General features: G+C 36.1%; 1 protein-coding gene across 1 annotated transcript; it reads right to left on the minus strand.

Moving 5' to 3' along the window:
* Positions 1-6,245: 6,245 nt before the first annotated feature.
* On the minus strand, positions 6,246-7,417 carry LOC130012386 (uncharacterized). The gene has a single exon (XM_056100217.1). The coding sequence runs from the start codon at positions 7,233-7,235 to the stop codon at positions 6,246-6,248; it is 990 nt and encodes a 329-aa protein (XP_055956192.1). The 5' UTR covers positions 7,236-7,417.
* Between the last annotated feature and the right edge of the window lie 4,598 nt (positions 7,418-12,015).

Here is a 12,015-nt window from a genome sequence, read left to right on the forward strand (position 1 = left end):
ACTACACTTGCCATATTATTATCAATACACAGAGATAGTTAGATGACCCTTCTCAATCTGTTATTCCATTTAGATAGTTACCAACAAAATTTATTTGGTCTGTTAATTCTAACGTATATTGAAATATTTTTTTGTATTTCATTTTTACGGTCTATTTCAGAGTAATGAAGTCATATCCGCATGCAGAAAGAAAGGCACCATACGATGATAACGGATCGTCATTTAAAAATAGCGTTTCAATCATATTTGACTTTTATGATATATTTTGCATGACCACATCTTTTTATTCCTGTACTCCTTTACTCGGGGAAATTAGAACCACAATACTCTTCTGACGAAAATGTATCTCGAATCGTTTGGACTGCACACGATGGTAGAGGGTATTAAAGAAGGGTTCCCAGAAAAGTATTTATCGGGTGGTTATTTCCAATAAAAGTATGGCAATTTTGGTATATATGGAAAATAGAGATATCCAATCTTACTAGAAAACTACTGGATTCCCCGAAAAACACTCATGGAGCGTATACAGGACAAAAATGTAAGGGTTCCCCTTATTGACAGCTCGATGATTAGGAATTTCTGCACGCGTGAAGTCAAAGGTCACACACGAACATTGAGCGCTTGATGTACAAGTTGATAAACTTGATGAACAGTTAGACATACAACACTTTCTGAGATAAAAAATGACGGAAAAAGACGCGGGTAGTGGATAATCCGAGAATTTAATTAGGATTCGATATTTGTAATAAATAGTAAGCAATTAAAGACAACATCGTCTTATATATGCAATGAATTCTCCTCTGACTTCCAAGAGAGGTAAGTCACATGACGTAAACATGACCTGGCTTGATCAAATTTTTATAGCAGGGCATTCCTTCGCAATTACAACGTTTGAGAAGGATTTGAAGCAAAATTATGACAAATTAATTAGTTTGAATATGTTTTCAGTCCATATATACCATTAAATCACCCAGTTTGTACGCGGGAATGTATCTTCAAAAGTTTAAGTTAGTATCTTAAAGGTTTAAGTTTATATCATAAAGCTACGTTCCCAGAAAAGTATTTATCAGGTGGTTATTTCCAATAAAAGTATGGCAATTTTAGTATATATGGAAAGTAGAAATATCCAATCTTACTAGAAAAATACTGTATTCCCTGTAAAACACTCATGGAGCGCATACAGGACAAAAATGTAAGGGTTTCCCTAACCGACAGCCCGACGATTAGGAGTTTCTGACGGCGAAGGTTGCACGCGGAGATTGAGTGCTTGATGTACATTTTGATAAACTTTATGAAGAATTAGATGTACAACACTTTCTGAGATAAAAATCACGGAAAAACATGCAGGCAGTGGATAATCCGAAAATTTAATTAATTAGGCTTCAATATTTGTAATGTAATAAATAGTCAGCGATTAAAGACAATATCGTCTTGTGTATGCAATGAATTCTCCTCCGACTTCACTTGCGTTGCTAGGTACTTTTTTTATAGCCAGGACGACCTTCGGTTGCACGGATTTTTGTACTATAGTCGAACTATCTGCATGCGAATGACATTAGTTCAATCAGTGGTCGTGACCAGCTGTACAACACTTTCCGAGATAAAAAATGACGGAAAAAGACACGGGTAGTGGATAATCCGAGAATTTAATTAGGATTCGATATTTGTAATAAATAGTCAGCGATTAAAGACAACATCGTCTTATGTATGCAATGAATTCTCCTCTGACTTTTGAGAAAGCTAAGTCACAGGACGTAAAAATGACCTGGTTTGATCGAATTTTTATAACAGGGCATTCCTTGGCAATTACAATGTTTGAGAAGGATTTGAAGCAAAATTATGACAAATTAGTTTGAATATGTTTTTAGTCCATATATAACATTAAATGACCCAGTTTGTACACGGGAATGTATCTTGAAATTAAAATGAATTACAAAACAAATTATTCCGTAGTCCAGTGATGGGATTTTGCCCGTATATTCCGGACTTGTCCGAATCTTTTTTCCAAACGCCCAAAATTGTCTGACCGGGAATATGCCCAATCGGACATCAAGACATGGTGAATAATATTCAAAATTCCGAAATTAATATAGTTTACTGAGTGTATAACTACCACTCAACCAGATTATCGTCGATAATATGCTGGATTGATTAGGTAATTAAGTGATCAACGTATTTATTGTGTTATCTGCCTTGATTGACTTAATCCTTTGTCGCACAATTCATCAATCTAATCTTAAACAGAAGCCATTGTTTCCCCTTTGTCGGACTATTCATCCATCCATTATAATTTTAATCTTCGTGTTAACCTTGTGGTTTCTGCATTGTCGGACATTTTAATCGCATTGATGTGAGCCGACAATATATATAAACTAGTCATAAAAGTCAAATATTGTAAGAGTATATAACGCCCAGATCAATAGACAGTCATTATAATTCGTCTGCGATATCACTTCGGTGGAAGCGAGCGTTGAATAAAGCTATTTCACACACACATATATCCGAAAAATAGACATTTCTAGCATGCGGGGAAACCTCGGCAGATTCCGTTACTCTACATCTAGCTTCGGCTGCATGACGGTAAGTGATATGTACCTACGAACTTGCCGGTTTTAGAAAGAAGTTATCAAAATTGCATCGTTCGAAGCGTGTTTAGAATTTTCAGAGCAAAGTTGTCCTTGTTTGAAGAAAATCTGATTAGGTACATATCACTTACAGCTGAGGCTAGATGTAGAGTAACGGAATCTGCCGAGGTTTGCCGAGTGCTATACCGGTATTAGAAATCTCGCGAGGCGTGTGAAATTATGAAATGAATATGTGACTAAATTCACACTTCTAATGTCGAAGAAAAGATTCTATTTTGATGGCATATTCTTGGATTTACGATCATATTTTGAATGGGGTTTATGTTTTTAAATAAAGAAATAAGTAATCTAGGCAATGTTGGCGAATATGTCGATTGAAATAGTGTAAATACTTAATTGTTTTAGACGATAGCGCATGCTAGAGTAGAATGCGATTATTTAGCGGATGGTGTCATTCCTCGGGATATCATATTCTTACCCTCTGTACAGAAGTCGTAACAGAGTATCAGACGAATGCTGGACTTCTGCTGAAAAATGTAGAGACTTATGACCCGAAAATACGGTAATTTTGGAGGAACGCTTTCATTCTATCGTATTACGAATTTTGTAGGAATATTACTGACATAAATTTGAATACCGTACGGGAATTAAATATGAAAACTAACGAGGTGCTCCTATTTTTATATTACGGACGAATTTGAATATTTTGTTAATACGTGATTTTTGTGTGTGGTCTAAAAACTGCCATCTTAAATAACGATAAGAGTTATGTCCCTTTATTTTCGGTAAAAATGTCTGACAAGAAAAATTTTGAAATCCCATCACTGCCGTAGTCAATTGTTTTATTTATTTAGGCCGATTAAGGAATCGGTCAGAGGTTAATGAATACACACGCCGACTGTATATAGGTAATTAAGGAATAAACATTCCGAATATGCATTCGGTCACTGTGACGTCACCGGCGTCTGAGGGGATTAAGAGCGTTTTCGATAATTGGCACAGTCGGTTTTACGGGAGGTCTATTTTTATAACTTTGACTGAAGATAGCTGAATTAATTGCAATCAGATTGATGTGAACTTGCCAGAAAATGGATATAGTAACCATCTTATGTGCACTTTAAATAATGCATATAAATTTCACAAAGATTGGATGATAACTTTCAGCGTTGGAGTGTTCACACGCCGACTGTATATAGGTAATTAAGGAATAAACATTCCGAATATGCATTCGGTCACTGTGACGTCACCGGCGTCTGAGGGGATTAAGAGCGTTTTCGATAATTGGCACAGTCGGTTTTACGGGAGGTCTATTTTTATAACTTTGACTGAAGATAGCTGAATTAATTGCAATCAGATTGATGTGAACTTGCCAGAAAATGGATATAGTAACCATCTTATGTGCACTTTAAATAATGCATATAAATTTCACAAAGATTGGATGATAACTTTCAGCGTTGGAGTGTTCACACGGTTCAATAAATTGAAAAGAGCCATAATTCTAGACGTAAAAAACGGAAATTGCTGAAATTCAATAGGATTCTTTTTTTTTTACTGACTTAATTGGCACATACTGATTGGCAAATAACTTTAGAGGTTAGAGTGTTCACAAAGTGAAACAAGGGCCATAACTCCAGAAGAAATAAATGGAAATTGCTGAAATTCAATAGGATTCTTCTCTTTACTAATACTAATTGAAATGACGCATATAAATTTCATACAGATCGGCAGATAACTTTTGATGTTAGAGTGTTCCCAAGGTGCAACAAAGTGAAACAAGGGCCATAACTCTCGACGTAATAAACGGAAATTGCTGAAATTCATTAGGCTTCTTTGTTTCACTAATCTAAATCATGCATATAAATTTCATACAGATCGGCAGATAACTTTTGATGTTAGAGTGTTCACATGGTTCAATAAAGTGAAACAAGGGCCATAACTCTAGACGTAATAAACGGAAAGTGCTGAAATTCAATAGGCTTCTTCGTTTCACTAATTTAAAAAAGGCATTTAAATTTCACAAATATCGGATAACTTTTGCTTAAGAGCGTTCACAAGGTTCAATAAAGTGAAACAAGGGCCATAACTCTCTAGACGTAGTAAACGGAAAGTGCTGAAATTTAATAGGATTTTTCGTTTCACTAATTTAAATAATGCATATAAATTTCACAAATATCGGATGATAACTTTTGGCGTAAGGTTCAACATAGTGAAACAAGGGCCATAACTCTAGACATAAAAAAACAGAAATTAAATAGGTTTCTTCGGCTCACTAATGTAAACCACATATATCAATTTCAAAACAATCGGATAATAACTTTTGGAGTTGGAGGGTTCACAAGCAATTGTGGATGACGGACGGGGGCGACGGATTAGTTTAACATAAATATTTTAATGTATACCTTTGGGTTTTTAAATACAAAATAAGTTTGATTATTTAACATATCAGCTATTTCCAGGTGTTTGTTTCTCAAGCCATGAGGTATGGTACCAGTGAACTGTATGTCGTCAACTTTGACCCCATGGCACATCATCAAGGGGCCCTTGAGTGATATAAACAATTTTACTATCCTGTCTATTTTAATATTATTTCATCACATCAAAGTGTTTTGTTTTCTTTTGAGACCTTGTTTAAGGAGTGACGAGGTTAATAAATACTTTAAAACAATTAATTTGTATCTACCGATTTTGGTAAATTTGTATGAATATTGGTAAAATTCTAATTATCGCAACAAATCTAATACGAGGCTAAAATCTGTAGATACGTTGTGTTAATTAACAGGGGTGAGAAATTGACTGAAAGGTGATTTAATTATCGCTAGGGGTAAAAATCTCTGCGACGGTGCGTTTTCTGTACTGGGTGTGTTAATTAACAGACGGGTTAAAAACAACTGACACGGTGTGTATTCTTTGTTTGGTGAGTTTTGTCGATAGCGTGTTATAACTACACCAAAGGTGTCTTATCAAGGACAAGCAGGCTTAATCTGACGTGTGGGTGTTAAAGGGTTAATCCAGATATTTTTTGCAGAATAAAACTGCTTAATTTTGTGTTAAAATCCCTTAAATTCCTCTAGCTAAGGGCCGAGCAACTAACTCAATATTTGTGATACGTTTTCAAACAACTTAAACCCGCCAGTCTTCATCTGGAAATGGAGACGGGTGTCCAGGGATGTCATTTTTCAAGTAACAGGAAATTTTGCTAAAGTAAGGGGCAGCAAATTTAGGGCCAGAGGCCTGAATCTGCGGGCAAACCGAAGGGTGGGGAGTGTGTTATGGTATCGGATTCATGTGGAGAGGGTGATCGAAAGAATGAAAAAATTAAAAATTATAGGATCTCGACTTTCACTTAATTTGAAGCCAGTTGCGTCTCAGATTGTGCATATTATTGGACTTTTGGTTAATTATCAAGAGCCACTTGTAAAATAAAATGTTTGTTGAACATTTTGCATTCCTAGAAAGAAATTTATTGTTTTGATTTTATTACCAATCATATTTCTAAAAATAAAAAAACAACCAAAAAAACAATTCATTTTATGCATTATAACTATAATTTATTATGTACAAGTTCTGAATGTTTGATTATCAAACAAATTAATTTAAATTGAAGATGTAAAATATTGAAGATGTAAAATACAGTACAATCAAATGAATAGTTTTATGCTTTTATTTATCACTGGGCTGATCTAGGCTTAGATTGACTGGTAACAGTCTGCGAGGGATTCTCTGCTCAAAATACTCTGGCACTAATATATTGTGGTGAAAATCGATCAGTTTTGGAAAAAGTGCATTCCAAAATCCAATGTCTCTTTGTATCCTCTCGATACACATTCCCTTTGGAGACCAAATGCTAAAATCACAAAAGTCAACTCCACAGATTGCAATCTGCATTTGAATTTGAAAATAGTATGAATGTGTTCGGTTCAGAACTAATTCCCCATTTTCTATTTTATAACACAGATTGTTTATTTGATTTTTTGATAAGTTTTCTAAATCAGTGGGTCCACTATTTTCTAGCACAAGGGGACACTTTATTTCCAGCACACCCACTAATTTTTTATTACAATCCCAGATTAAGCCATCAGGGCTACAACCTAATTCTGGATATTTTGGGTTTACCCAAAAACCACTCTTGGTCAGAGCATGTCCAGGTGTTAAACTTCCCTCTTGGAAATTTTTAAATGCGTGGTCCTCATTGTCCCGTCCATATTTTAGCGCTTTGAGGTCCAGCACTTTTTTACTCCAAAGAAGTCGCTTCAGTAAATTATACTGTCCTTGCTTGGACTTAGTTGTCGTGACAGTTTTTGCATTTGAAGCAGTAACTCGAAGTGAGCGTGCTTCATACCAGCTGTCCGAGGTTGTCTGCCCCTTCGTATTGTCTATTTCTATAGGCTGGTTTCCTTGAATACTCTCTTTTAAACTATTTATTGTTAACTGGGAAAGTTTACGAAGATGGTCAGTGTCCACCACATAGTCATTGTATTTGATCTCCATGATCTGCGCAAACATGGTATTACTGCCCGCATTTGGGATTGTTGCCACAAAGTTGTTAACGAAAGTTTCATCATCTGGAATCATATGTTGGGGACGAGGATTATGTGATATAATCCTGTCGGATCTCAGCTTTTTGTTGTATGTGGCTTCATTATATGGCATGGTTTAGGATCACACTTCGCTTTCCGTCCCACATTCCATTTACACAACTCACTTGTTGCACTTATTGGTTGATATCCAAAGCGAATCGTATAATCTTCTAGTGCAAACAAGATACCAGCCACATGGCTACACCTGCTCATGGCAGACGCACAGCATTCGCATGAGGCATCTAAAACTTTAGCCGAATTTGAGTCTTAAGGTTAAAGTTACATTATAGTCTTTATCGGTCTCGTATGAAGCTAATACCTTGCATTTTAAAAAATAGCATCCATGCTTTTGTTGGTCTTCAATGTCCTTGACATGTCCGCTAACAAAATATTGTCGACCTTTATGCATAGCTTTTGATGTGCCAAAGTCAGTTACAGTTTGATCACCATCTGGATCATGCACTACAGCAGTGGCTATGATGTGGTCATATATGGTACCATAGGAAAAAGCACTTGGCACCTTTTTTGACGGAAATTTACTCCACCCTGTAGTTGGCAAAAGTGGAACTTCAGACAACTGATCAGCACATGAAGCTTGTAGAACTTTAGTAACTTTTCTCTGGTGCCAGCTTCCACCATCAATAGACACTACAATTTCTCCATCTTCGCTTGCTTCTATACAGCACAGGCATCTAAAGTTAAATAAACAAGCCAACAGTGAGGCTGATGTCCCCCGCCGAAATAGGAAAATAATTAGAGGACACATATAAAAATCAAATTGCGTATCGCTCTGCTTACCCTGAGCAGAAAATGGTCATTATCAAACTTAGTCAAGGTATTACTGTAATGAAACTATACACCAAGTTTCATCAATCTCACTTAATTAGAACTAAAGTTATCGTGTCCCAAAGCATCAACCAATCAAATTGCTTATCTCTGCTTACCCTAAGCGGAAAATGCTCATCTTCGAACTCCATCAAGGCATTGACCTAATCAACACATACACCAAGTTTGAACATTCTAGCTCAATTAGGAAGAGAGTTATCGTGCCCCAAAGTATCAACCAATCAAATTGCTTATCTCTGCTTACCCTAAGCGGAAAATGCTCATCTTCGAACTCCATCAAGGCATTGACCTAATAAACACATACACCAAGTTTGAACATTCTAGCTCAATTAAAAGTTATCGTGTCCCAAAGCATCAACCAATCAAATTGCTTATCTCTGCTTACCCTAAGCGGAAAATGCTCATCTTCGAACTCCATCAAGGCATTGACCTAATAAACACATACACCAAGTTTGAACATTCTAGCTCAATTAAAAGTTATCGTGTCCCAAAGCATCAACCAATCAAATTGCTTATCTCTGCTTACCCTAAGCGGAAAATGCTCATCTTCGAACTCCATCAAGGCATTGACCTAATAAACACATACACCAAGTTTGAACATTCTAGCTCAATTAAAAGTTATCGTGTCCCAAAGCATCAACCAATCAAATTGCTTATCTCTGCTTACCCTAAGCGGAAAATGCTCATCTTCGAACTCCATCAAGGCATTGACCTAATCAACACATACACCAAGTTTGAACATTCTAGCCCAATTAGGAAGAGAGTTATCGTGTCCCAAAGCATCAACCAATCAAATTGCTTATCTCTGCTTACCCTAAGCGGAAAATGCTCATCTTCGAACTCCATCAAGGCATTGACCTAATAAACACATAATAATAATAATAATAATAATAATAATAACATTTATATAGCGCTATTCCACACTGTGTAGTATGCTCATAGCGCTCAAGTCAATTCTGCAAAGTCTGAACAATATACTGTGTCATCTCATTACATATAGCGACGGAACAGATGTGTCTTCAGTGATGATTTAAAACTTGCTAGGGACGGACACTGTTTTAAGGAAGTTGGGAGTTTATTCCAATGGAAAGCAGCTTGATATGAAAATGTTCTTGCTCCAAAAGTTTTTAAATTGTATGTTGGTAATTGTAGTTGACAAGTGTTACTAGATCGAAGGTTTTTGACTGGTAAATGTTCGTTAACAAGTTCTTGAAGATAAACAGGTGCAGTCTTATAAACAGCTTGATAAGTTAGGCACAACAATTTGAATTCTATACGTTCATTAATACGAAGCCAATGAAGAGAGGATAAAACTGGAGATATGTGGTCACGGACTTTGGTTCTTGAGACTAGTCTGGCTGCTGAGTTTTGTATACGTTGGAGGCGTTTTGTTTGCTCATTGGTAATCCCAGATAGCACACTGTTGCAATAGTCGAGGCGAGAGAGGATAAGACATCGGACGAGGGTAGCTGCAGCATCTGATGTTATAAAATGACGTATTGAGCCAATATTCCGAAGGTGGTAGTGACATGTTTTACACAGAAAACTGATGTGGTTTTCCATAGACAAATTCGTATCCATAATAACACCGAGGTTTTTGACGTATTTTGATGGATTGATGTAAGATTGTTCAATTTTTAAATGGGTTATGTCGCTCTTATGTAGTCTGCGTGTAGGGGCGATCAATAACAGTTCTGTTTTGTCCGAATTTAGTTTAAGCATATTGTTTGTCATCCAGCTTTTTACATCTGTCACACATGTTTCAATTTTTTCACAACAAGATAGTTGACTATTTTGTTCAGGGAGGAAAAAGTCCATGATCTGAGAGTCATCAGCATAAAAGTGGTGATTTAGATCCTTTTTAATGAGAAGATTGCTGAGTGACTTTATGTACATACAGAAAATAATTGGTCCCAATACTGATCCCTGTGGTACACCACATGTAAGATCGACTGTGTTAGAAAAGGAGCTGTTAACCATAACTGCCTGTGTTCTACCTATTAAATATGATGAAAACCAGTTTAACACAAGGCCATTGATACCATACTCGGATTCCAGTCTGTTGAGTATTCTGCTATGATCCAGCGTATCAAAGGCAGCAGATAGATCAAGCAAAACGAGCATAGCGATGGAACCTTGGTCAACTCCACTTCGGATCGTATTGAAAACGTGGTTTAGAGCAGTTTCGGTACTGTGGTTGTTTCTGTAAGCTGACTGGTACTCGTACATTAAACTGTGATTTTGCATATGTTCCAACAGTTGTATTTTGACAACTTTTTCTAAGATTTTGGAGATAAATGGAAGGTTCGAAACAGGGCGATAATTTTTTAATACTTCCGACTCGAGAGATGGTTTCTTAAGTAAGGGCTTGATCAAAGCGTGCTTGAATGGCTGTGGCACAAAACCAGAATTTAAGCTGTTATTAATGATGGCTGTCAGGATAGGTAATAAAACATCCAATATTTTTAGCATAAAGCTGGTTGGAATTGGGTCTAAAACACAAGACGTTGGTTTTGAAGATAAAATAATTTTCTTTAGTTCATCTTCAGTCACTTCCTTGAATGATGTGAATGGTTTACCTTGAAAAGTGTTGACTTGTTGATTTTCATCTGTTTCTGGTATTAGTGCAGATCTGATTTTGTTAATTTTATCAGTAAAATACTCACAAAATTTGTTGGCTACATCAGATTCTTCACCTCGAGGCAGAATGACATCCTGTGATTTCCCCAAAAGTTTGTTGAGAGTTGAGAAAAGAACTCTTGGATTCTGTTGGTTGTTATTAATAATAGTGTTGATGTGATCAGATTTAGCGTTCTTGATCATTAAATTTACGGAATTACGAGCTGAATTTAGTATTTGTCTATCGATTTCAAGTTTTGATTTTCTCCACTTACGTTCTAAACTATGGCGCTTGTTTCTTGCTTCTAAAATATCGGGTGAAAACCAGGAAGTGTTTTTACGTTGACGGATAGTCTTTGTCTTTAATGGTGCATATTTATCAAGAAGAGTTGTAAGAACATCAGTAAGATTATCTAACAGTTGCGAAGAATCACAGACAAATGGTGGTGTTAAGACAGACTGCGATAATTCATGGGTAAAGTCAGTAATATGGATATTTTTCAAGCCACGAAAGGTGCATGTGACTGATGGTGCTACAGGTCTATCAAAAATAACATCAAAGGATACAAGGAGATGATCTGAAATTTGTTTATCTAACACTTCTATGTTTTGAATAAGGGAAGCATCTCTGGTAAGCACCCAGTCAATAATATGACCACTACGATGGGTTGAAGTTGGAACGTGTTGAATATAATCATGACTGTCAAGAATCTTGAGTACTTTCTTTGTTAGGAAATTATCTTGAGAATCAAAATGAATATTGAAGTCTCCGAGTATGATGGTGCTTTCTTTCTTCCTATCTAGAAGGTCACAAAGAGTAGCAAATTCTGTTAGAAAACTGGATTGTGTCAGTTCGTTTTTCTTCGATGGAGGTGGCCTATACAGACACACAAAGCGTAAAGACTTTTTTCCGCAGCTAATTATACATGTCAATAATTCAAAAGATGAAAATTCTGCAGGTATTTTTGAAATATCCAGAACTAAATTCTTTATATGTAAAAGAGCCAATCCGCCACCGGTCCTTTGGAGCCTAGGGACATGGATAAATTTATAGCCATCAGGAATTAACTCTGCAATTTTACTCTGATCGCCATCTTCTCTCAACCAAGTTTCTGTGATAAACAACACATCTAGATTTGATTCCAATATTAATTCAGAAACAGAAATTGTTTTATTTTTAACAGATTGAGCATTCCATAACCCAATCTTAAGAAAGTTTGAACTATTTGTATCTATATTGGTGATAGTAGTAGTAAGGTTATTCTTAAGAGAATTAATGTCATGTTTAACTAAATTTCTTGTGAACACATCAAACTTCTTTTGTTTTCTCTTTCCACCCCTTGTTCCTCTCCTTGTTGGTTTAGTTAGGTTTATTTTAAGATCACATA

This window comes from Patella vulgata, chromosome 4, assembly GCF_932274485.2.
Source record: "Patella vulgata chromosome 4, xgPatVulg1.2, whole genome shotgun sequence".
Classification (NCBI taxonomy): Eukaryota; Metazoa; Mollusca; class Gastropoda; family Patellidae; genus Patella; species Patella vulgata.